This window comes from Canis lupus, chromosome 20 (assembly GCF_003254725.2).
Source record: "Canis lupus dingo isolate Sandy chromosome 20, ASM325472v2, whole genome shotgun sequence".
Classification (NCBI taxonomy): domain Eukaryota; kingdom Metazoa; phylum Chordata; class Mammalia; order Carnivora; family Canidae; genus Canis; species Canis lupus.
The window spans coordinates 52,762,260-52,789,050 of NC_064262.1; the positions used below are offsets into that span (position 1 = coordinate 52,762,260).

Sequence of the window (26,791 nt, forward strand, 5' to 3'; positions counted from 1 at the left end):
CTAAAATGCTGGTATTATTCTTATCCTACTTGATGGGGGCAAAAGCAAAGGTTGCGGACAAGCAAAGCCACGTGCCCAGGCTCACCCAGGGAGTAAGTGGCAAGCACAGGTTTTGGTTTTAGACTCTGGGATTTCTTTTTCCTTTTTTTAAAAAAACATTTTATTTATTTATTCATGAGATACACACACACACACACAGAGAGAGAGAGAGAGAGAGACAGAGAGAGCGAGAGAGAGGCAGAGACATAGGCAGAGGGAGAAGCAGGCTCCTCGCAGGAAGCCTGATGCAGGACTCGATCCCAGGACCCCAGGATCACGACCTGAGCCAAAGGCAGGCGCTCAACTGCTGAGCCACCCAGGCGTTCCTGGACTCTGGGCTTTCTGTGGACATCTGCCAAATTAACCCACTCGAGCCGTCTGTGTCTGAATCTAGGGCCAAGAGGCTGAGGGTGGGGGGCTGAGGCACATTGGGCAGGGGCTAGCAAGAGTTTGAAGAAAGTGTGTCCTGTCCTACCTTGGAGGCCTCCCAGACACCTCAGCCAACCTGGTAAGAGGCCTTGGGATCTCAGGGGGTTTCCTGGAACCGGGGGGAGGGAGGGAGGAGTTTGGGAAAGACAAGCAATTCTGTCACAAGTCCATTTCCTTGGAAAGTGGGGTGATGGGTGGAGCCAGTCTGTCCAGGAAACCTGGCTGGGCTTCAAGGTCACCATTGACTTGCTGACTCAGCCCCAGAAAGTGTGGTCATGTGATCACCCAGGGAGCTGTTGGTGGGGAGGCACTCACTGGGAAAGGGTCAAGGGTGCGCTAGGGGGCCCTTCCATGCCCCTGCTCCCTGCTTCCCAGCACAAGCCCCCTTGGCCTCTCCAAGGCTGACCCTCATATCCCTCTCCCATCTTCCCCCTTAGATGAGAAGTGCAGGGGGTGGGGGCATTGCTTTTCCAGAATGTTCTACCTCCAACCTCATCATGTGAGCATACCATCTTCTATCCTTCCTCATCACCCACTCCATCCCTGCCAGACTGTGAGCCCTAGAAGGGTACCAGCCACAACCTGAACCCCAACATTTCATTATTTTATTTATTCATGAGGGACATGGGGGGAGAGGGGCGGGGCAGAGACACAGGCAGAGGGAGAAGCAGGCTCCATGCAGGGAGCCTGATGTGGGACTCGATCCTGGGACTCCAGGACCACACCCTGAGCTGAAGGCAGATGCTCAAGCACTGACAATTTTCAAGCATGTAGAAGAATTGAGTTTAAGGATGAGAAACACATTCCCTGATTCTAGAATCAGTATATTACATATCGATTCATCCATCTACCCCTCAATCCATCTTGTATTTTCATGCATTTCAAAGTAAGTTGCAGACAGTAGCTCATTTCCCCCTAATACTCCAGCCCAGAAAACACAGAGTCCAGTATCTGTTTGCCACTCTCCTTACTTTTTTCTCTTTTGAGTAAAATAGGATAAAATGTGCACATCCCAAGTGTGTTCTTTGAGCTTTGACAAATGCATTCACCTACGTAACCAAATCTCTATCAAGGTACCAGAACATACAGAAAGTTCTTTCATGGTTCATCCCAGGCAATCGCTGCCTCTGTTCCCAGGCAATCATCGTTCTCCCATTTTTTCTACCCTAGAACTTTATATAAATGGGCTTATAAAATCTATAATATTTTGCAAATGGCTGCTTCTGCTCTAAGTTTTTCCAGATTCCTCTGTATCCAGAGACCCTGCCCTCTTGTTCTCCTTTGGCATTCCAGTGCCTGGAGTATACTAAGTGCTGAGAAATGTTTGTGGATAGGGAAATAATTGCATTGAATGAGTGAATGAATGATTAATAAATGAATGAAAAAAATTGCTCCTTGCTCACAAGAGACTCGATCTGACTCCTTCTCTTCAGCTTCTCTTACCAACGTCCTCCTCATCTTGGTTCAGGGGCTATAATTCCAAATAGCAGAGACACCCGCCCTCCACTGCTGGCTTCCCAGCGCCCTAGTCTTATCTTCTCACGAGAACACTTATCAGGTACATGTTACCACCAGCTTCCTGCTTTACCCCCCTTTATCTGTTTCAACTTCCAGCATCATTTCCTCCCCTCCTGCTCTTCTCTAGATAAAGAAGAGCAAACTTTAGAGTGGCTGAAGTCATTCCTGGGTCAAAATTACCCTCCCCAAGCAGCTGGAGCCTCAATATTGCTGAATATTGAGGCACAAAGTGGTGCAACCACTTTGGGAAACCAGCAGTTTCTTATAAACAGTCACCTACTGTTGGAGCCACTCCTAGATATTCACCCGTCAGAAGTGATAATTTAAATTTGCAAAAAGACCTGCACAAGACTCTTTGTGGCAGTTTAATTCTTACTAATTAACATTGGAAACAGCATAAACACCTTTCAACAGGTGAATGGATACCCAAATTGTGGTCCAGCAACACAATGGAAGACGAGACAAATGAAGAGGAACAGACTGGATGCGCACAACAGCTTGGGTGAATCTCGAAAACACCAAGCCTAGAGAAAGAAGCCAGGCACAAGATGCTACACACTGTGTGATTCAATTCTGAGGACTTCCAGAAAAAGCAAGTCTAGTGAACAATGATGGAAAGCAGAGCAGTAGTGGCCTGGGGTGGGGATGGGGAAGGAATTTTAGGGGATGGTGGAAATGCTCTACCTCTGCGATGTAGTGGTGACCACACAGCTGGTTTCCTGAAAACTCATGGAATTGTAAGCCTGAAATGGGTGCATTACCTTTTAAAAATGTTAACCGTGCTATAAAATGTACAAAACCATAAAATTTACATCTTAGCTATTTTTAAGTGTACAGTTCAATAGTGTTAAATATATTCACCTTGTTGTGCAACTAATCTCCAGAGTTTTCTCATCTTGTAAAACTGAAACTCTATACTCATTGAGTGACGACTTCCCATTTCTCCCTCCCACCAGGTTCTGGTCATCACCATTCTACTTTTTGTTTCTATGAGTTGGGCTACTCTAGATACCTCATGCAAGCAAAATAATACAGCATTTATCCTTTTGTGACTGGCTTATGTCACTGAGCATAATGTCCTCAGGGTCCATCCACATTGTAGCAGGTGTCAGAATGTCCTTCCTTTTTAAGGCTGAACCGTATTCCATTGTATGGAGGGACCATGTTTTGTTTATCTATTCACCTGTCAACAAACACTTGGGTTGGGGTGGGATGACTGGATCTCATGGTAATTATGTTCCTAATTTTGTAAGGACCCGCAATACTGTTTTCCACAGCAGCTGTGCCATCTTACATTCCCACCAGCAATACATGAGGGCTCCAGTTTCTCCACTCCTTGGCAACATCTGTTATTTGGGTTTATTTTGCCTTTTTAAAAGAAGATTATTTATTTATTTGTTTGTTTGTTTATTCATTCATTCATTCATTCATTCATTCATGAGAGAAGCAGAGACGGGCAGAAGCAGGCTTCCTGCAGGGAGCCCAATGCGGCACCCAATCCCAGAACCCCAGGATCACGACCTGAGCCGAAGGCAGATGCTCAACCACTGAGCCACCTAGGTGCCGAATACCTGTTATTTTGTTATTGTCGGTTTTTTGCTAGACATCATCCTAATGGGTGTGATAAATTGGTGCCTTGGATCGTATATAAATTATACCTCAATAAAGTTGATTTTTAAAATGATCTCTTAAAGGGATCCCTGGGTGGCGCAGCGGTTTAGCGCCTGCCTTTGGCCCAGGGCGCGATCCTGGAGACCCAGGATCGAATCCCACGTCGGGCTCCCGGTGCATGGAGCCTGCTTCTCCCTCTGCCTGTGTCTCTGCCTCTCTCTCTCTCACTGTGTGCCTATCATAAATAAAAAAAAAAAAATAAATAAAAAATAAAATGATCTCTTAAAAAAAGAATCATACCCAGAGCAAGTGCAAGCCAGGACTCCTCATGACACATGGAGACATATGGCCATCCTAGTTAAGGTAAAGCGACAGGTGTGTATTGTCAGCTGATGGGAGGTGACATTTAGATCTCAAGCGGTGACTGCCATGTTATGGGTGTTAAAAATTTATGACTAGGGTTTCCAGTGGCTTTGGTTGAGTTGAGATACTTCTATGGTGGCGTACAGGTACCTACTGACATGTGAAAGTATGTTACAGGATTATCACAGATGACTGCTGTAAATGGTTACCATTGAGTTGTGGGTGAGGTCCAGGGAGATTCCTATGTTAGTCCTTGGCAGCTGTGGCAATAAATTACCTCAAACTTAGTGGCTTAAAACAGCACAAATTTGGAGCACCTGGGTGGCTAAGCAGCTAAGTATCTGCTTTCGGCTCAGGTCATGATCTCAGAGTTCTGGGATCGAGTCCCGGATTGGCCTCTGTGCTCCACAGGGAGCCTGCTTCTCCCTCTGCCTCTGCCTCTCTCTGTGTATCTCTCATGAATAAATAAATAAAATATTTAAAAAAACACATCACAAATTCATTATCTCACAGTTCTGGAAGTCAGACGTCTGACATCAGGCTCTCTGGCCTAAAGTCAAGGAGTCAGCAGAGTGGCATTGTTCTTGAGGCTCTAGGGGAGACTTGTTTGTTTGTCCTTTTGGGGGGATGGGAAGGTTGAGACCTTATTTTTTAGGAGCAGTTATAGCTTCACAGAAAAATTAAGCCGAAGATACAGAGATTTCCCAAATACCCCCCTGCCTGCACACAGGCACAACCTGCCCTGTTATCCACATCCCCCATTGGAGGGGCACCTTTGTTACAATTGATGAACCTACATTCACATGTCATTACCATCCAGAGTCCAGAGCTTACATTAGGGTTGTTGGTTGTTTATTTGTTAATTTATTTATTTTAAGATTTTACTTATTTGAGAGAGAGAGAGAGAGAAAGAGAGCACAAGCTAGAGAGTGGGGGTAGGGGGTGAGGTAGAGGGAGAGGGAGAAGCAGACTCTCTGCTGAGCAGGGAGCCCAATGTGGGCTCAATCCCAGGACCCCGAGATCATGACCAGAGCCAAAGGCAGATGCTTAACCCACTGAGCCACCCAGGCGCCCCTTACATTATGGTTTGACCTTGGTGTCTTACATTTCATGCATTTTATGGGTTTGAACACATGTATAGTAACATGTATCCACCATGACATCCTACAGAACCATTTCACTGCCCTAATAATCCTCTCTGCGCTCCACCTATTCATTTCTCCCTCCCCTCAACCCCTGGCAGCCGCTGATGCTTTTACCGCCTCCATTGTTCTCTGTCTTTTCCAGAATGTCACAGAATTGGAATCACACAATAAGTGACCTTTTCAGATTGTCCTCTTTCACTGATTAATATGCACTTCAGATTCCTCCCCATCCTTTCACGGCTTATACCACATTCCTCTTTAGCACTGAATAATATTCTATTATCTGGATGTACCAGTTTACTTACCCATTCACCCACTGGAGGACATCTGGGTTGCTTCCAAGTTTGACCAATTACGAATAAGGCTGCCATAAACATTCGTGTGCAGGTTTTCACGCGGACATACTTTTTCAACGCCTTTGGGTAAATGCCAAGGAGCACAATTCCTGGATCCTATGGTAAGAGTACATTTAGCTGTGTAAGAAATTGCCAAACTGTCTCCCTGAATGGCAGCACCATTCTGCAATCCCACCGGCAGTGAGTGAGAGTCCCGTTGCTCCAACACCTAGCACTGGGATTGTCGGTGTTCCGATCTTGGCCATTCTCATAGGTGTGCAGTGGTTTTCCTTGCCTTTTACTACTTCTGAAGGCTGCCCACATCCTTGGGCAGGAAGGGCTCGCGATGCCCTCTTCCATCTTTAAAGCCAACAGTGGTGGACCAGGTACCTTCTCAGGTCACATCACTCTGACTATTGGTAGCCTCGTCTCCCTCCCTGATTCTCTCCTGCCTCCCCCTTTCACGTTCAGGGACCCTTGTGATTATGTTGAGCCCGCCTGGAGAATCCAGGATGATCTCCTCACCTCAAGGCCCTTACTTTAATCACATTTGCAAAGCCCCTATGGCCATGTGAGGTCACAAAATCCTTGGCTCAGGGGATTAGGACATGGACATCTTTGGGAGACGATTATTCTGCCTACCACAGGCCTTTTGTGGTGTTCTCGGCAATTGCTGTTGTGTCCCAGGCATGTGACAGGTATATTCCAGATCTTATGGAATGCGCTCAGAGCTTCTGGGGTTTCCAGGAAAGGAGGTCTGTCTTTAAGACTGCTGACCTGGCCCAGCCAGTCTCTCAGAGGAAACATCACAGGGTTTCTCTGTATTCAGACCCCTTCCTGTACCAGCTTCAGAACAATCTTTCTGGGAGTGGCTGGGTGCTCAGTTGGTGAAGCATCTGCCTTAGGCTCAGGTCATTATCCTGGGGGTCCTGGGATCCTGGGATCGAGCCCTGCATTCGGCTCCCTGCTTAGCGGGGAGTCTGCTTCTCCCTCTCCCTCCTCCTTGCTCATGCTCTCTCTCTCTCTCTCTTTTTAAATAAATAAATAAATAAATAAATAAATAAATAAATAAATAAATAAATAAAATCTTAAGAAGAAAAAAAGACAAAAAAGAATACAGCCTTTCGGGCAAGACCGATTCTCCAGGAAAACAAAAGCAACCGAAGGTCAAGGTCTGTTTTGGGATTACTGTTAGGATCCAGGGGATGCCTTTCTTCCCAGGGAGGTTGAAACTTGGAGGAGGGAGGGCCCAGTACCAGGAAGCCAAAGATGAGGAACTTGACCCTGACCCTCTCATGCAGGGTCTTCATGTGCCAACTCAATGTTGACAGGTCAGAGCCTGGCCACTGGGACGCAGTGCCTATGAGCTGACCAGGAGTAAGTAGGGCAGATGGTGGAAGACAAGATGGGGTCTCTAGGCCAGTTATTTTGCTTTCCAGGCTCCTGCCCAGGGCTCCCTCAAACCCCAGACCCCAGTACCTGAGCCTGGGGCTTAAGGACTTGGCTTGCTCTAGCCAGGGCCAGACCTCTGAAATATCCCAGGGCAGCTCCTGCTTAATGGTGGGATATTAAGTGTTCTCCTCCTTCTGCCTCAACCACAGCCTGTGCTCACTCAGGTCCATTCCCAGGAGAGACACCGGGGCCTCTCTGCCCACCTGTGCCGCTCGGCATCCATCACCACAACCCATCAGGGGATCTGTCATTGATGGTGACCCAGACTTGAAGTCTGCCTATGGGCTGTCAGTTTGTCTCTGCTCTTCACTTGGCCAGGGGTCTCCACCTGATTGTCAGTAGATTCAACTAGAATCTGTGAGTCCTCCAGATTATCATTAAACCAACTCACCCAGGCACTTAGGTACCAAGCAGGGGTTCTGACTGCTGCCCTCTCCCTGAGCCTGAGTGTCAGCTTGTCATGGCTTGTGTGAGGCTGCATAGTGGCCCCTAAAGATATCCTCATTCTAATCCCTGGAACCTTGACTGTTGTCTTATATGGCAACAGAGATTTTGCAGAGGTGACTAAGAGTTTAGAGGTGGGAAGATGTAAATATTAAAGAACTTGGCAGGTGTTTGTCCCCTGTTCCTGGAAGGCATCATCGACACCCTTGGGATTTCCTGAGTAATAGGAGGATCTTAGTTATTCGTGGGGGGCCCTGGGACCACACCTGAGTTATACCAAGGAGATGACTCAGAGTGGGGCTGATCATGTCAGAAAGACCAGCCAGGAGGGGTGGGACCTTCAACCACCTGACCTCCATGGAGTAGAGAGGGGCTGGTGATGGGGTGCAATCATGTGGCCACCGATTCAATCAACCATGCCTTCAAAATGAAATCCCAACGAACTCTAGACACCAACGTTCAGAGGAGCTTCCTGGTTCGTGAAAAGACATCACCATGCCAGTAAGGGGACGTGTCCTGAGTCCTTGGAGACAGGCTACCAAAGCTCCGTGTTTGGGACACTCCTGGCCCTCGCCATATGGGTCTCTTCATTTGGCCAGTCTGGATTTGTGTCCTTCCTTTACAATTAAACAGTAAGTACTAGACAGAGCTTTCCTGAGGTCTATGGGTCACTCTAGTGAATTATGAAACCAGAGGGATTGTGAGTTCCTTTGAATTTGTATCAGTTGGTCAGAATCAGTTGGTCCAAAGTGTGGGTGGCCTCAGTATCCTCAAACTTGCAATTGGTGTCTGCAGTGAGGGCAGTCTTGGAGGAGCTGCACCTTTAATCTGCGGGTGGCGTCTGCACTAATTCAGGGTGATTAGTGCAGTATTACATGGGATCATCTTGGATTCTCTGGGTGGGCCTTAACTGCAATCTCAGGCATCCTTTATAAGAAGGGAGGCAGAGGGAGATTTGACGCAGAAGAAGGCAATGTGATCAGTGAAGCAAGATACTACCCTACTAATTTTGAGGATGGAAGAAGGGGCCATGAGCCAGGGAATGTGAGGAATGAAGCTCAAGAAGCAAGGAGAGGCAAGGAAATAGTTTCTCCCCTGGAGTTTCCAGAGGGAGCCTGGCCCTGATGACACCTTGTTCTGGGCCCAGTAAAACTAATTTTGCACTTCTGACTTCCAGAACTACAAGAGAATGGTGTGTTGTTTTTAAGCCACCAAGTTGGTGGTCATTTGTTACAGCAGCCCCAGGAAACTCATACAGCCTTCCACCCCAACTGTCTGGAAATCCATCAGTCTGGCCACCAGTCCACTAGGTATGTTAACTGTCCAGCATTCAGGTGGCTCCTGGGGCCTGGTTAGTGCCTCACTCTGGGCTGCAGTAGTAGAGCACCCAGAGGAGGATTGGGGTTCACTGGAGGGTCTTCCCTGGCCAGGGAGTCTGAGTGGTGGTCTCTCTTCTGCTTGCCCAGTCACTGCCCTCAGGGCTGGGCAGCCTGGGGGCTCCCAATGGGCTCCCCAGAACTAAAAGTTTCCTGTCTCCACTGGAAATTCTGGGAGAGCCCCCAGGTCTCCAGGACGGGAGCAGAAAACTTTAGGAGTGCAGGGTGAATTCAGATCAAAAGTCCCCAGCTGATAAAGCCAGACTCAGTGCACCCTGCACCCTCCGAATGGCTTCAGCCATACTTAGCACATCCCAACACCCTCTGCTTGCAAAGACCTCCCTTCCCAGCTCCTCATGCTGAAATCCCATTGTTTCTCAAAAGTTTTCTCTGAGGTGTATTTCCAGATCATTCCACCCAGTGGTCACAGAATCTAGGTCCCCAAGACAAAGGGACTTGTGCCTCAGATTCCCTGGCAGGCCCTCTCCCACCTGCCTTAGGGCCTTGTCTCAGACTGCCAAATCTCCACGGGAGAGGTGTCCCCAAGGAGGGGCCACTGGTGCAGTATTCCAACACAGTTCCTCCCCTGGAGGTGTGGCTTCTCCAAATGCATCACGAGACATTCATGCATTCTTCTTTTGAGTCACTGGTCATATCATTCCTGTGCCCAGCTAGATCAGAGGGGTGGGGGCAGGGGAGCCCTGAGTCTGAGTCAATCCTGTGTCTCCAGCTGTCCTGGCCAAGTGCAGGTTACTCACCGAGCTTTGGGGCATCATAGGGCCAGGACATCACTTAGGTCAGGGTCACTCACAGGGATCATATTAGGGTCTCGGGGATAAAACTTAGGACAGCTCACCAAAGCCATGAATCAAAATTCATTTCTCAAGCATTTATTGATGCTTCCTAGGGCTGCGAAGACAGCTCACAAAACACCTATCTGTGAGGGCTCCCAGTCTGGGGTAGAATGGGAGAAAACCAGCTCCATGCTTGAGTTGCCTTGCTTTGGTTAGGGAGGGAGGTGGGGCCCAGGGACCGGCCCAGGAGCCGGGATTTGGGTGGGGGTGGAGGCTAGGTTGTCTGTGTGAGGGCTTGCGATGAGGTTGGAGTGGAGGTCCCAGCGCCCGCACCTGCCTGGGTTGGGTGGACGGCTCTTAGTAGTTATGGTGGTGGGCGGCGCCAGGACGGTGAACAGCCCAGGGGACCGTCGCGGATGGCCCCCCCCCGACCCGCAGGCTGTGGGTACAGCTGGTGGGCACCTGGCGGGGTCAGCAGCTGCGCCTCTTCTCACAAATCCAGTTGTCCTTCTCGTTTTCGCACGGTGCGTCATTCCACATCCCGGTGCGTAGCATCATAGCGCAGTCCTCGCGCCCCATAGAGTCATTGGGCTCTCCCGTGTTCCACTGGCTGCAGTGGTTTGTTGGGGGGTGTTTCTGGGAGTCTGAGGATGGGCCTGGCGTCCAGCCCTGAGCATCTACCCTGTTTATTGCTTGGGTCCAACCTAGACACCCTGGGGGTCTAATCTGGGCATGCACGTGGGATACAACTCTCTAACTCCCAGAATTTAACCCTCCGCCAGGTCCTGGGATCTGGCCCGCCCATGCCAAACGAGTCCCTGAGATCTGGCCAAAGCACTTCCCCTGGGGTCTGACCCGTCCCTCTCCCCAAGTCCCTTCCCTCACCTGAAGCTGAGCGGGACTCCGTCTATCCACTGGTAGCCCTGGATCTTGCCCGCGCGGCGCACGGCCCGCAGGCCCAGCCAGAAACCACGGCCACGTGTATTCCGACTCAGGAAGCCCTGCGTGGGAAGGAGTCGCCTTGCACCCCTCCCGGGCCTCGCCCCATCAGGTGAAGGCCGCCTCCCACCTGGGACAGCGCACCTGCTCCTCCAGGTCCCCGACAATCACCAGGTGTGCGCCTGCGCCTGCGCAGTTCTGCTGCGACGCCTCCCAGGTGGCCCGCTGGACGGAGAAAAGGTAGCAGGAGCCCTGGAAGGGCAGCCAGGATTCGGGGCACTCCTCGCAGGAGCCTGTGGGGTGGGAGTCAGGGAGGTGAAGCGCTCCCTGGCAGGGCGAATGGAAAAAACGCGGGGGAGGTGCCCCCCACCCAGGTGTAGGGGTGGAGGCACAGAGAACAGGCCAAGGTCAAGGGGCAGGGCAGGGCGGATCAAGGAACCCCGAGGCCCACAGGGAGGGTCCACTTGTCCCCTCCTCTCTCCCCTCTGCCTGTGTCGCTCACTGTTCCCCTGCCGGACGGCCTCCAGAGCCCTGAACAGCTCGGTTCGGATGCCCTCGCGGTCCCTGCTCGCCTCAGCCAAGCTCTGGGTCACTGCGAAGTCAAGGGAGTTCAGGTTACTGCTCAGGTCAGGGTCAGGAGTAGGGTCACGATTAGTTAAAGGTCAGCAGCCATGTCCCGTGGTCAGGGTCACGGGCAAGAATGACATCAGGTCCAGAACTGGTCTGGCCGGCGGGGGCCAAGTTGAGGCTAGGGGTGTTAGTCAAGGTCAGAGTCCAGAGGTCAGGGTCACAGGATAGGGTCGCGGTAACCCTAGTCCAGGATAGGTGTCAGCATGTGGATCAAGGGTTGAGTGACAGCTGCGGTGAGGGAATCAGGGGGCGAGGCAGTGTCCCGCTCTCACGCTCTCACCGCGATCGCTCAGTTCTTTCAGGGCACTCTCTTGCTGGATCAGCTTCGCCTGCGCCTCCCCGAGCTCGGTGCGTGCCCTCTGCAGCAGCTTCTGGGTCCCCAAGCCTGGAGAGGAGGGGTCGGGGGAGGAGGAGGAGGAGGACCAATCCGTCCCGCCCCCACCTGCCACGAACCCGCCCCTGCTCGCCTCCTCCAATCCCGGCCCGGGCCCCGCCCCCCCACGCGAGTCTCACAGCAGGTGTTGCAGGCTCGGACCTCCCGGTTCAAAGCCCCCAGCGCCGCCGACTGCTCCGAGGCTGAAATGATCCCCGCCCGCCCCACGCACACGCCGGGTCACCTGCGGGGACTCACAGGACACCCTTCCCCACTCCGAGGCCGTCCCCGGGACTGAGGCAGCCTCACCCACCCACCCACCCACTACCTTGTCTCCAGGGTCCTAAACACTCCCGCCCCGCACATCCTGGGGTGGGGGTGGGGGGGAGGTGGCTACCAGTCACCGTTTTCACGCACCGTTCGTCCTCAGCAGATCCTGGTGGCCAAGCAGCGCCCGTCGCTCTGTGGAGGCTGTGGAGAGAGGCTCCTGCAGGTCCCCCGAACTCTCCCCTTGCCTATGGGGTGCAGGACCCCAGGCTTGGGACACACAGAAGGGCCGGGCAGGCATACGGCACACGTGATGTGCACACACATTTGCTTCTCCCTCTACTTGTGTCTCTGGCTCTCTCTCTCTCTCATGAATAAATAAATAAAATCTTTTTTAAAATTTTAAAGAAAAAAGAAAAAAAAGGACCGCTTGGGTGGCTCAGCAGTTGAGCATCTGCCTTTGGCTCAGGGCGTGATCCTGGAGTCTGAGGATTGAGTCCCACATCGTGCTGCTTCCTGCAGGGAGCCTGCTTCTCCATCTGCCTGTGTCTGCCTCTCTCTCTCTCTCTCTTAATCTCTCTCATGAATAAATAAAATCTTTAAAAAAATGATGTGCACACACACCCGGGAGCAACAAACACACAGGCACATGCACACACACTCATGTGCACACATACATACACATGTGGGTTCACACAGCCCAAAGATGGGCACAAACTCTATTCGCATGTGTTCACACTCAGACCCACGCAGGGATCCGAGACCCAGCTGGTGAGACCTGAGACAGAGGGAAAGTCTGTCCCCAGGGCAGCTTGGCACAACCTCCCTTCATTATGCGGTCACTCACCCTTAGAAACGAGGATGTTCAGGATGAGAGCCCACAGGACTGTGGCCACTGCCAGAACCAGGCCCAGGAAGAGGAGTCTCTGTCCCCAGCGTCCCCAGCGTCCCCAGCTCCCTGGAAAACACAGATGGACTCCTGGGTCCCTCTTGCACCAGGACCACTCTGGATCTCTGCGCCCTGAGGATGGAGCCCTGGGCACTTGGATTCCTCCCAAGGAACTGAGATTCAGAGAGGTTAAGTAACTTGCTCAAGGTCACACGAGCTCTAAGTGGCAGAGTTAGAATTTGAATCCAGGTCCAGCTAGTCCTGGCACCTCTGGTGTCTCTCCTGCACCCACTACTTGGACCTGCTCTCAGCTGTTCCCCTCCTTTCCCTCATCAAACCCCAAACCACTGGCCAGAGAGACCCAAGCAGGCCGGTGAGGCGGTCCCATTGCTCATACCTCCAGGGACATCCTCAAGCCCGCCGCCCCACTTGCTGTACCCGGCAGTGTCCATGGTGAGCAGGCGCCCAGCCCGGGGCATAGATAGAAATGTAGCCTCCTCTCAGTCCCGCCTTCTCTTTTCCTTCCTTCCCATAGCCTTCCTCTCAGTTCCTGGTACTGGGACCCACAGGCCAATCGCAAGGCTGGGCCCTTTCTGGTCTGGGCTGGTTTAGGGGTAAGTGTGAAGTGGGATGGGGGAAGTGTAGTCAGAGCGGAGGGGTAGAAGGGGATTGAGCAGGGTAGAGGAGTGGAGAGGGGTGGGGAGTGTGTGTGTGTGTGTGTGTGTGTGCACGCACACACGCAGTTCTAGTCTCTCTGGCCTGGCAGCTGCAGCAACATCTCCAGACTGGTGCTGGGGGCTTCAGTTTGGACCTCACCTCCATCTCTTAGAGGTCTGGGGCTGGGCTTCCTCCTAGGAGGAAGAGGCTGAGTCCAGCTGAGTTCTGGTCCCTTCTAGAGGGTTCCTGAAAAAACTCCCTCAGGCCTGGCCTCCCAGGGCAGCTCTTGCTTCCCTCCTCAACCTCTCTGTAGGTGCATGGAGGTTGGATCTGACCTTGACCTTAATTCAATCCTTCCTGGCCAGAAGGGAAAACAGAAATGTTTGTTGGGTGGTGGCCAGCTAAGCTCTGGACTCTATTATTGGGTGGATGAGTGGGGGTGTATGTATGTAGCTTTCTTTCTTTCTTTTTTTTTTTAATTTTTAAAATATTTTATTTATTTATGAGAGACACAGAGAGATGCAGAGAGAGAGAGAGAGAGGCAGAGACACAGGCAGAGGGAGAAGCAGGCTCCACGCAGGGAGCCCGACGTGGGACTTGATCCCGGGTCTCCAGGATCACGCCCTGAGCTGAAGGCAGGCACTTAACTGCTGAGCCACCCAGGTGTCCCATATGTAGCTTTTCTATGAAGCCTCAGCTTTTCTCCTCCATGCAAAGGAGGACGGCGACAGGTCCTCCCTCCAAGGGATGCTAGGATAAAGACATGAGTTATGCATGTCAAGCCCTAGCACCGTCCCCAGGCACTAACCCCACTAAACGTTCATTCATTCAATAAATATTGCACACCTACCTTGTGCCAGGCATTAATCTAGGAACTGGGGAGACATCAACGTCCCATAGAAGCAAATTCCTTCCTTCTCGGAGCAAACATTCTAGGTGGGAGTTGAGAGAGAGACAAATAAATAATGAACATAAATGAAAAAGTAAGTTGTATAGCCTAGTGGTTCTCAGCCAGGGGTGATTATGAGTCCCAGGAGACATTGGGCAGTGTCTGGAGACGTTAGTGGTTATCACAATTTGGGGGGGGGGGGTACTACTGGCATCTACTCGGTGGAGACCAGGGATGCTACTAAACAGGCTATAACACACAGGACAGCCTCCCATGGCGAAGAATGACTGGCCCCCAATGTCAATAATACTGATGGCAAGAACCCTAATGTCATAGATTAACAAGTCATAAGTGCCATGAGAAGAAAGAAAGGAAGAAAAAGGCAGGCAGGATAAAAGGCTTGGGATACTGGGGCTGGGGCAGTGGCTAGTAAGGGGACCTCACTCAGAAAGACAAATATATATATATTTTTTAATATATTTTTTCAAGCACTTCCCACATTCCAGTCCCTTTTGTAGCGATGTGAACACACTCCACCTTCCCAAATCCTCTCAACAACGCTCAGAAATAACAAACAGGGATCCCTGGGTGGCGCAGCGGTTTAGCGACTGCCTTTGGCCCAGGGCGCAATCCTGGAGACCCAGGATCGAATCCCACGTCGGGCTCCCGGTGCATGGAGCCTGCTTCTCCCTCTGCCTGTGTCTCTGCCTCTCTCTCTCTCTCTGTGACTATCATAAATAAATAAAAATTAAAAAAAAAGAAATAACAAACATCCACATTTTATTTAAAAATTTTATTCAATGCCTATTTTCCTACCTTATTCCAAAAGAAATGAGAGAGACATACATGATAAAATAAGATGAAAAGACAGAGGCAAAAGAGAGATGAGGATCAGGAAGGGAACAGGAACCTAAGAGATGAGTCTGGTGCACAAAATTCAGCCGGAGGTACCGCACTCTTGATAAAGGCAGCAGGAAAGTGGGGTCAGACATCTGGGGATGTGCGGCAAATTCTTTTGGAGGAATCCCTCCGATAGACGTGTAGACCAAATCCCCATCGAACTTTCCATAAACACAGTAGCAATTTTCTACCACTTGGGCCTAGGTGAATCGCTTCATGGGCAGGCGTGGTTTTAGGGAAAGCAGGTTTGCCCGAACTCAAAGCGAGTGACCGACCCCACTGTTGGGGTGCTTTTAGCATGTTTCTGGAAGCAGTGAGTTTGAGACCACGGAGAGAAGCTGGCTGAGTGAGGGGCGAGCCACAGGCTGTGGTGGGTACCTGGTAGGGTCTGCCCCTGGCAAGCGCTCTCTCTAAATAAGAATCCGGAGCCGAGAGGAAATCATTTAAGTACAATGGGAGAAACTGTGCCTCATGTGGAATCGAGATGTAAAATATCCCCAATAAGCCAGATGATAACCTCAGGCAAATCATTTACTCTCTTGGTACCCCATTTTTTTCATCTTTAGCATCAATAGATGATAAAGTTTTTGTTACCCAATTCATTATGTTTCTGTGGCCATGTAGAAGACAGCTGTGAATGCACTGTGAAATGTTTACTATACAAATACAGGATTTTTTTTTTAAGATTTATTTATTCATGGGATCCCTGGGTGGCGCAGCGGTTTGGCGCCTGCCTTTGGCCCAGGGCGCGATCCTGGAGACCCGGGATCGAGTCCCACGTCGGGCTCCCGGTGCATGGAGCCTGCTTCTCCCTCTGCCTGTGTCGCTGCCTCTCTCTCTCTCTCTCTCTCTGTGACTCTCATGAATAAATAAATAAAATCTTTAAAAAAAAAAAGATTTATTTATTCATGAGAGACACAGAGAGGCAGAGACACAGGCAGAGGGAGAAGCAGGCTCCCCGCGGGGAACTCAACATGGGACTCGATTCCGGGACCCCAGGACCACTATCTGAGTCAAAGGCAAACGCCCAACCACCAAGCCACCCAGATACCCCAAATACAGGATATTATTCAATATAATGGAATCCAAATTTACTAAAGACATTGCGATGGCCCTGTTTAACTGGACCAGTGGAGAACACCATTTAGGGCTAGCCTCAGGCTCCAGTGAATACTGGGAGGCATTTGTCACTGGTATTCAGGCACACACACACACACACACACCCCACAGGAATTTTCAATGGTAAGCCCAAATATTTCCTTTAGAAATGATCTTGGTCCTGTTCACAGATAACAGGTGACTAAGACCCCCACGGTTTTAAGTCAAAAGGTTGTGATTATTTTTAACTTGAAATATTTTAATTTTTTCAAGTACCTTAAAACAAAGTTTTGTTGAGGTATTATTGCCATTCAATAAACTGTACAGTTTTTTTAGATTTTTAAAAAGATTTATTTATTTATTATAGACACACACACACACACACACACACACACACAGAGGCAGAGACACAGGCAGAGGAGAGGCAGGCTCCACGCCGGGAGTCCGATGCGGGACTCAATCCCGGGACTCCAGGATTGCGCCCTGGGCCAAAGGTAGGCCCTCTCTCTCTCACCCAGGGATCCCCTTAGATTTTTAAAAATTCATTTGAGAGAGACAGAGCAAGCGAGAGCATGAGCAATAGGGAGGGTCAAAGGGAGAGGGCAAACCAGACTCCTTGCTGAGCAGAGTGCCCGACATGGGACTCAATCCCAGGACCCTGGGATCATGACCTGAGCCAAGGGCAGATGCCTAACCAACTGAGCCACCCATGTGTCCCTAAAGCAGGGCTTGAGCCCAGGACCCTGGGATCATGACCCGAGATGAAGGCAGACGTCTAACCGACTGAGCCACCCAGGTGCCCCTAAACTGTACATATTTAAAGTGTACAGTTTGATGAGTTTTGACTAATCCATGAAACCGTCACAATTGGGATGGTGAATGCAACCATCACCACCCAAAGATTCCCTGCGCCCCTTAGTAAGCCTCCCCTGTTAACCCCAGCTGCCACTGATCTGCTTTTTGTCTTTAGATTTGTTTGCATTTTCTAGAATTTTGTATGAAAGGCACCATACAATATGTAGCCTCTTGAGACTGGCTTCATTAGCTCAGCATAATTATTTTGAGATTCATCCACGTTGTTGCATTAATACTTCATTCCTTCTTCCTGCTGAGTAGAATTTCATTACGTGGACAGGCCAGTTTGATTCTACACTCACCTGCTGGTGGACATTTAGGCTGTTTCCAGTCCTGGCTATCATAAATAAAACTGCTGTGAACTTTTGTGAGCAAGTATTGTCATGCATGTATGCTCTCATTTCTCTTGGGTATATACCTAGGAGGGGATGATTGCATTAGATGTGTTTCATTTTTTTTAAAGATTTTATTTATTCATGAAAGACACACACACACAGAGGCAGACACATAGGCAGAGGGAGAAGCAGGCTCCCTGTGGGGGAACAGAAGTGGGACCTGACCCCAGGACCCCAGGATCAAGCCCTGAGCCCAAGGCAGATGCTCAACTGCTGGGCCACCAGGTAACCCGGTGTTTCATTTTTTAAAATGCTGCCAAAGTATTTTCCAAAGTGGCTGTGCCATTTTTCATTCTTACCAGCGATGAATGAGAGTTCTATTTCCTCTGCCTTCTTGACAGCCCATGGCATGATCAGTCTTTTTTTTTTTTTTTTATGATAGTCACAGAGAGAGAGAGAGAGAGAGAGGCAGAGACACAGGCAGAGGGAGAAGCAGGCTCCATGCACCGGGAGCCCGACGTGGGACTTGATCCCGAGTCTCCAGGATCGCGCCCTGGGCCAAAGGCAGGCGCCAAACCGCTGCACCACCCAGGGATCCCATGATCAGTCTTTTTAATTTTGGCCATTCTCTTATTTTCATAGTGCAATTTTTAATTGGCATTTCCTTGATCATAATGATGTGCAGTATCTTTTCTTTTCTTTTTTTTTTTTTTAGCATCTTTTCATATAATTCTTTGCCACCTGAGTATTTTCTTTGATGACCTGTCTCTTCAGAGCTTTTGCCCATTTAAAGAAATGAGTGGCCTCATCCCATCTGAGAGAGCAAGATGGATCACCAGCGGCTCTACTAGAGCCATCCAAGGAAGTTTGGCTAGAGTTGTCGTCTTTGCTATGTCTGCTCAAACCAGCACCATCTGATCCAGAAATAAGGCCTCATTATGTGCCACCAGCGTCTCTGTCATTATGCAAAGGATACAGTCTTCACTAAGTTGGATTAAGTAAACTTCCTTAAGTGGATCATCCAAGAGACTTACCTTAATTGTGAATATCCAAGATACCTACCTTCATGCTAACACATTGTACATAAAATAGCACTTCAATTATGAATATAGTTTTTAAAATGAGTAAATTATTTTCTTATTGTTTTGAGAGTTATTTATATATTCTGGTGACAAATCTTTTATCAGATATGTGACTTTCTGGGCAGCCCGGTGGCTCAGCGGTTTAGCGCCGCCTTCAGCCCAGGGCATGATCCTGGAGACCCAGGATTGAGTCCCATGTCGGGCTCCCTGCATGGAGCCTGCTTTTCCCTCTGCCTGTGTCTCTGCCTCTCTCTCTCTCTCTCTCTCTCTCTGTGTGTCTCCCATGAATAAATAAATAAAATATTTTTTAAAAAGATATGTTTTCTGATCTTTTCTCCCAGTCTGTGATTTTCCTTTTTATTCTCTTAGCAGCAGTCCTTCAAAGAGCAAAGTTTTACATTTCAACAAAATCCAATTTTTCATTTTTCTTTCACAGATTTTGCTTTTGGTGTTCTATCTAGGAAATCTTTGCCCAATCCAAAAATTTCTCCTATGTTTTCCCTAGAGATTTTATAGTGTTAGGCTTTATATTTAGGTCTTTTATACAGCTTGCGTTTTACAAGGTACAAGATCTTATAACTGAAGTTCATGGGTGGGGGGGGGACATGTTAGTTTGAAATGTTGTTAAACTAGAGGCAACTTTAAGTCTAAAAGAGTAGGGCTCTGGAGGGAGAAGAGCCTGGGGTTTATTCTTAGCAGTGTCACAATAAGCCTTGAGTTCCTCCTGTACAAAATCGAAGTAGTAAAGGATTGTCAGTGCTGTGTCCACATACCCTTGGCATTCACCTCTCTTATTGTAAACTCTTGGAATTCTTCGTCCGAGGGGTTTTTGCCCTCACCCAAGTGGAGGGCAGGCTGGAAAGTGCAAGAGAGTTAATGCTCCGGGTTAGGATTAACTCTGAGTTGCGTGTCCTAAACTGTCATCTGGAGGTGCTCAGGGAGATCGAGCTCCAGTTGCTCACAGCAGTACCTGCCCATGAGCACACCTGTGTGGACTCTCTCCCCCCTGTCCCATTTCCTTACTTTCCTCCTGTGGCCTCTAGAATCACCTCCCAGGTAAACCACAAAATTTCAAATTCTTAAGCTCTGCTTTTGGGGTGGCCCAAAGACTCCTCGTCTGTGTCGAGAGATCAGCAGGGTAATACGTGCAGCCTGGGCAGGGATCCGCAAGAGGTAGCTATTCTTGTCGCTGACATTATCATCCTCCCTCCTCGTGTCCATCCAAGGCCAACTGGGACCCCTAGTGAATGGAATTATCCATGTCCAGGGAGAGAATCTGCCAGAAAAGATTGAAGAACTGGTGATTCGTAGCTCATTTTCCTGGAGGGCAACCTAAAAGGATGGCTATCAAGATTATGATAATGCTAGATTGCTTCTACTTGATGGGCAGGAATCCGAGGCTCAGAGAAGAAAGGAGGCTCACTGGAGGCCCCTCGGCCAAGAAGTGTTGGTGCTCTGATCCACCGTCGCGTAGCTCCTTCTACGGCCACTCTTCTCTCAGTTACTGTGAGATTGAAAAATCCTGGCTGCAAATACCTCCCACTTGGTTGCACCTGCGTCTCCGGAAGTGACTGGTCCTCCTCGCAACCAGAGGTGAAGTCTATTCTCCATCGCCATCTCCACGGAAGGTGCGTTGTCCCCGTGACTTGCATTAACCAATCCGTGTGTAGCAGCAACTCCACGTGACTTACCAGCCTTGGCCCCAGCATGCCTTGCGGCTTCCACTTTCACGATCCTGGGATGCTGCGGGCTGCAGGGTTGCTGAGTTAGAGAGCCTGGCTTCGCTTCGTGAGGATGACAAGCCACGAGGACGGGAAAGCGGTCCAGCGGGCCTCCAGCAGCAAAGTTTCGCTTAGCCCTTCCAGCCATTCTGCTATCTGAGTCCGACAACCCGGCAAGGCCAGGAAAGGAACCACATCCGTCAACCCACAGAATTGGGGAAAATTACAGGTCGCTATGTTTTAAGCCGCCGATTTGTGGATGACTTGTTATATTGCCACAGACAACTGAAACAGCCATTAGCCTTAACAAGCGCACTACCCACGGACCCCAAATGGATGCAGCAGATTTGATGGGAGTCTGGGAGGAGACCGGAAGGGGTTCTGCTTTCCCCCAGGCATGCTGGGAGGGCAGCAGGTGTGTCAGAACATTTCCAGACCGAGGACAAGCAGCTCTTTTTGACTTTGAGCATCAGCATTCTTGGAAGTGTGACTCTCCAGAACCTCAGCCCCCACTCAGGCCTCAATGCAATAATCTGGTCTCTGACCCTACAGCCTCCCCAGGGCTGTGGCTTCCCTGCTCCAACCGCTTCCCCCGGAACACAGATTGTGGATTTCTTGTGGATTTCTCTGGGGTACATTTATTTATGTGGCCACATCCTCCTTCCTGTGACTTCTGGGACACCCGCCCACATGGCTCGTGAGCTACTCAATGTCAGGCACTTTTCTAAGCACTGGAGTTCCCGCAAGGTACAAAATTGGCAAAAATCGGGCTCCCAGTGCATGGAGCCTGCTTCTCCCTCTGCCTGTGTCTCTGCCTCTCTCTCTCTCTCTCTCTCTCTCTGTGACTATCATAAATAAATAAAAAATTTTTTTTAAAAATTGGCAAAAAAATTTGGTTTTGTGGAGATTACAATGTTGTGGAAGGGAAGACAAATGAACAAATATGCATCGGATATTTTCATGTCACTCTACCTATAGAGGCAGAGTGATAAATATATACATTGTACTGTGCTGTCTCCTCAGGGATAAAACAGAGTAAGGAGGTGTGATACAGGGCAACTATTTCAGGTAGGGTGGTCAGGAAAGGTCTTTCCGAAAAAGCAACATTTCTTTGGAAAATAGTTCGACAGTTCCTAACAGTTAAACATAGAATGATCAGGACACCTGGGTGGCTCAGCAGTTGAGCATCTGCCTTCAGCTCAGGGCGTGATCTCTGGGTCCTGGGATTGAGTCCCACATTGGGCTTCCTGCATGGAGCCTGCTTTTCCCTCTGCCTGTGTCTCTGTCTCTGTCTCTCTCTTTCTCTCTGTCTTTCATGAATGAATAAATAAAATCTTAAAAGAAAACAATAAATAAAATCTTAAAACAAAAGAAAACAAAAACTTGAACATGAGTGTTCACAACAGCATGATTCACAATAACCAAAAAGTGGAACTGAGTCAAATGTCCAGTAACTGGTGGTTGGATAAATAAAATGTGGTACATATCCATTTAATGGAGTATTATTCCAAGTACTGGGGCACCTGGATGACTCAGCCGATTAAGTGTCCAACTCTTGATTTTGGCTCAGGTCAGAATCTCAGGGGTGATCAGGCTCCATGCTCAGTGCAGAGTCTGCTTATCCCTCTCCCTCTGTTTCTCCTTGTGCTCTCACTCTCTCAGATAAATAAATAAAATCTTTAATAAAAGAAAGGAAAGAAAGAAAGAAAGAAGAAAGAGAAAGAAAGAGAGAGAGAGAGAGAAAAGGAATGAAGCACTGATATGTGCTGGAATGCAGATGAAGCTTGAAAACATGAGACTGAATGAAATAAGCCAGACACAAAAGGCCACAGATTGTACAATTCCATTTAGATGACATGTCCAGAATAGGCAAACCTATAGAGGCAGAGACTAGATTAGTGGTTGCCAGGGGCTGGGAGTGATGGGGGAAACTGGCGGCTGATGGTTAAGGAGCTTGGGGTTTCTCTTCAGGATTATGAAATGTTCCTACATCGTGTGGTGATGGATGCAGAGCATGTAACTACAATAAAAACCATTGAATGGTAAGAGTGTATTCTATGGTACGTGAACTATATTTCAGTAAAGCCAGAAAGAAAGGAAGGGGAAACATATAAGCAGAGATCCAAGTGAAGCAAGGGGATGGCCCTGAAGATACTGGAAGAAGCACCTGCCAACCAGAGAGAACCTCATGAAGATGGGAATGGGCTGGCCTGTAAGGGGAATATGGGTAATGTGCGGTGAGCAAGGATAAACTCACAAGTTACTCTCGCTGATTTCACAAACACTCTGTGAATGACTCCTAGGTGCCAGACACGGTCTTGGGAGCTGTGAATATAGTGAAGAAAGTGAAGCTGAAATCTTAGCTTTCTTAACATTTCTGTCAGAAGTCAGAAGTCAGACATTAAACCGAGAATTCCAGTTACCACATTACTAGAATGAAATGTTCCATAAATTCATTTCTTTTTCTAACTAGTGGCTTAAAAAAAAAAAAAAAGTAGGTGCCACAGCCAGTGTGGAGCCCAAGCGAGGCTTGAAGTCACACTCTTGAGATCAAGACCTGAGCCAAGGGATGCCTGGGTGACTTAGCGGTTGAGCATCTGCCTTCAGCTCTGGATGTGATCCCGAGATCTGGGATCAAGTCCCACATTGGGCTCCTTGTGGGGGGCCTGCTTCTCCCTCTGTGTCTCTGCCTCTCTCTCTCTCTCTCTCTCTCTCTCTGTGTGTGTCTCAAATAAATAAATAAATAAATAAATAAATAAACAAGTAAATAAATAAACAAATAAATAAAGTCTTAAAAAAAAAAAAAGACCTGAGCCGAGATCAAGAGTCAGATGCTTAACTGACTGAGTCACCCAAGTGCCCCTAATTAGTGGCTTTCTCCCTTTTCTTATGATAAGGCAACTCAGAATGTCTCTCTTTTCTCTTGAACTGCCCAAGAATCTTCAGGGATCCTAAAATCCAAATGTCCAAGAAGCGGGAACAGAAAGGCTTCCCCCCTCAAGTTGAAATTGGGTCTTATCTGTCCCATCCTGCAGTTCCTTCCCAAAACATACAGTGGCGCTATTGAAGACTGGCGCCCACGGTCTGACCAATGAATGATATAGACAACCTCCTGCATCCACCTACCCACAGGCCAATGCTGCGTTTCTTTGCAGGAATCAGGAAGAAGATTCTATTTCCTCCATAGCTTGCTATCCCCATCTTTGGTACTTATTCTCTTAGGTCTTGGGCACAGAAGCCGGTCATTAATTCATTTAACAGAGATTTGAGTGCCTACTGTGTGCGGTGCTCTGTTGAAGGTTCTGGCCAGGTAATGTTGAATAAGACAGCCAATCCCTTCCCAAGTGGGTCTAAACATAAATATTTGAAAGGCAAAACTTTGGGGGCAAAAAACCCAGATAGGAAGGGTTTCTTGATCAAAATATTAAGAAGGCAAACAATAGGGGCACCTGGTCAGCTCAGTTGGTAGAGTGTGCGACTCTTGATCTCAGGGTCATGAATTCAAGCCCCATGTTGGGCATGGAGCCTACTTAAAAAAAAAAAAAGACAACAAAAGAAGGATCAATCAATTAAACTACATTTTACGAAATTCTGTTTTTATTTGGGTCCTGCTTTGTTAAGAAATTGTTTTTCCACATCTTTAATTTTCTGGCCGTACAGACACACATTTTTTTCCTTACAGTTATTCTCATTGCTGCTCAATTTTTGCTGTATTTTCTTTCTCCTTCCAGGCTTATCTCAGGTATACCCTGTTTGTTAGTCTTTTTCTCAAATATGGTTTTATTTATTCTTTCCACTATTTTGGCTTAAAGATATGGTATTGTTTACCAGTTGGGGATTGAACCACCTGTGTTGAAACCCCAGTTATCCCATTTCCGAGTTGTCTAATCTTATGGGGAGCTTTCCTACGTCTGGGTTCCCAGTCTGTAATATTAGTTCCTACCTCACCAGACTGTTACAAGCGTATGTGCATTAATATGTTTAAAAGCACTTAAAATTTGCTTAACACAGCTGAATTCACTGTTGCTAATTTTTCCCTTCAATTATTTCACCCTTCATTTAAAAAAAAAATCCCCACTCCTCTCTGCTTTTGTCTTATTTAAAAAATATTTTTTTCCTTTTGGCTCCCTGAGCAGTGCCAGGGCAGTAGGCAAGAACAGTGCTTTAGGAAAGGCAGGAAAAAGGGATCCAAGAAAAAAGTAGTTGATCCATTCTCTGCCCAAGTGGGTCTAAACATAAATACTTGAAAGGCAAAACTTGATTAGTATGATGTGAAAGCACCAGCGATGTTCAATATAAGATATATTGGAAAACACTAGTCACGAGAACTCAAGGAACTGAAATCACATCTGATGGCCTCAAGACTTGTGTTTTTGAAGCGAGCCTTGCTGATTTGCAGAATGATGAAGTTGCATTTAGAAAACTCAAGCTAATTGCTGAGGATGTTCAGGGCAAAAACTGCCTGACTAATTTCCATGGCATGGATCTTACCCGTGACAAAGTGTGCTACTCTGTAATCAAAAAATGGCAGACCATGATTGAAGCTCATGTTTATGCCAAGACTCCTGATGGTTCTTTGCTTTGTCTGTTTTGTGTTGGTCTTACCAAAAAAGGCAATACTCAGATTCGGAAGACCTCTATGCTCAGCACTAACAGGTCCACCAAATTTGGAAAAAGATGATAGAAATCATGACCTGAGAGGTGCAGACAAATGACTTGAAAGAAGTGGCAATAAATTGATTCCAGACAGCATCAGAAAAGATATAGAAAAGGCTTTTCAGTCTATTTATCCACTCTGTGATGTCTTCATTAGAAAAGTAAAAATGATGAAGAAGCCCAAGTTTGAATTGGGAAAGTTCGTGGAGCTTCATGGTGAAGGTGGTAGTTCTGGAAAAGCTACTAGGGATGAAACCAGTGTTAAAGTTGAACGAGCTGATGGATATGAGCCACCAGTCCAAGAATCTGTTTAAAATTCAGACACTTAGTGGTGACAAATAAAAAGTCTTATTTGTGAAAAAAGAATAAAATATTTTATTTTTTTAAGATCTTATTTTTAAGTAATCTCTACACCCCATGTGAGGCTCGAACCTACAACCCCAAGATCAAGAGTCGATGCTCCACTAAGTAAGTCAACCACTTATTTTTGTTTTTATTTTATTTTTTTATTAAAATTTTTAAAAAAAGAATTTATTTGTTTGAGAGAGAGCTCATGAGCGAGTATAAGTGGGGGAGGAGCAGAGGGAGAGGAAGAAGCAGGCTTCCCACTGAGCAGGGAGCCCAACATGGGACTCCATCCCAGGACCCTGAGATCATGACCTGAGCTGAAGGCAGACGCTTAACTGACTGAGCCACCCAGATGCCCCTAAAAAAATCTTTTTAATTAGAAACTTATTTATTTATTCAAGAGAAAGTGAGCAGAGGGGAGTGCCAGAGGGAGAGATAGTCCTAAGAAGACTCTGTGCTGAGTGCAGAGCCAACGCAGGCTCAATCTCACAACCCTGAGATCATGACCTGAGCCAAAATCAAGACTTGGACACATAACTGACTACACCACCCAGGCGCCCTTGATTTTTGTTTTCGAAAACTAATTTATCAAGTGAAATCCTTAATTACTTCATGTTCAGTCTCCTGTTCTCTATCTCCCTCCTCCTCTCTTTCCCCCCTCCTTTGTTAAAAATGTCTTTAAACTACTTTCACTGCTTCTCATCGAATTTCCTTGTGGTTTCAGACTGGGTTTCCTGACTTCTGAGGTTTTGAGTATCTATTGTACATTGATTCACTCTTCTGGCTTGCTTTCCTGGAAATTGTTTGTATCCTTCACCCATCTTTTTCTAGGAAGCGGTGTGTTTTTTCTTATTAATTTATAAAAGTTCTATATGTATTACAGAGAACAGATGCAGATATTTCCCAGGTGATGGCTAGTATTTCCATTTTCTTTTTTTTAAAAGGTTTTATGTATTTATTCCTGAGAGACACAGAGGGAGAGGCAGAGACACAGGCAGAGGGAGAAGCAGGCTCCCCATGGGGAGCCCAATGTGAGACTCAATCGGGGGACTCTGGGATCACAACCTGAGCCAAAGGCAGATGCTCAACTGCTGAACCACCCAGGCGCCCCTCCATTTTCCTTATAGTGATTTTTATTGCTCATCACTAAGTAAAACTGGGTAGCTATACAACTCTGAAACAAACTAGTGGTAAGATCTAGTGTCTAGGGGTGTCTGGGTGGCTCAGTCAACTAAGTGTCTGCCTTCAGCTCTGGTCATGATCTCGGTGTCCTGGGATGGTGCCCTGCATTGGGCTCCCTGCTCAGCAGGGAGTCTGCTTCTCCCTCTGACTTCCTATGACCTCTCCCTCCCTCTCTCTCTCTCTCTCTCAAATAAATACAATCTTTAAAAAAAATATCTAGTGTCTACATCTCAGTAACTTAGGGTCTCGAAAAACAGCACTTGAAACTCATGGTGCCATGACATTTACGTGAATCGCACACAACTACACCAAGTATGTCTATTTAAGAACGTGTATCACACACATCAGAGTAGATGCCCATGATACAAAGAGGGGAAGAAGTCAGACATTAAAAGTCAGCAGTGCTTAGAGGACAATTTAGGGCTGAGGAATGTTATTTCCCAAATACTGGGAGGGTCCTGCTC

The 26,791-nt window shown here is 48.0% G+C and overlaps 1 protein-coding gene and 1 pseudogene across 2 annotated transcripts; one reads left to right on the forward strand and one right to left on the reverse strand.

Moving 5' to 3' along the window:
* Nucleotides 1-9,586: 9,586 nt before the first annotated feature.
* On the reverse strand, nt 9,587-13,692 carry CLEC4G (C-type lectin domain family 4 member G). Of its 2 annotated transcripts, none has more exons than XM_035703311.2 (10): nt 13,002-13,692; nt 12,563-12,673; nt 11,866-11,919; nt 11,589-11,651; nt 11,356-11,460; nt 10,948-11,037; nt 10,617-10,738; nt 10,392-10,507; nt 9,969-10,116; nt 9,587-9,843 (listed from the first exon to the last, which is right to left on the reverse strand). In XM_035703311.2, exons 1-9 carry the CDS (start codon nt 13,081-13,083, stop codon nt 9,978-9,980), a joined length of 882 nt encoding a protein of 293 aa, XP_035559204.1. In that variant the 5' UTR covers nt 13,084-13,692; the 3' UTR covers nt 9,587-9,843; nt 9,969-9,977. The 2 variants fall into 2 exon arrangements, with proteins under 2 accessions (XP_035559204.1, XP_025313119.1); XM_025457334.3 differs by having other exon boundaries at nt 10,590-10,738; nt 13,002-13,674.
* A 10,598-nt stretch (nt 13,693-24,290) lies between these two features.
* Nucleotides 24,291-25,111, forward strand: LOC112666979 (40S ribosomal protein S3a-like; annotated as a pseudogene).
* The last annotated feature ends 1,680 nt before the right edge of the window (nt 25,112-26,791 follow it).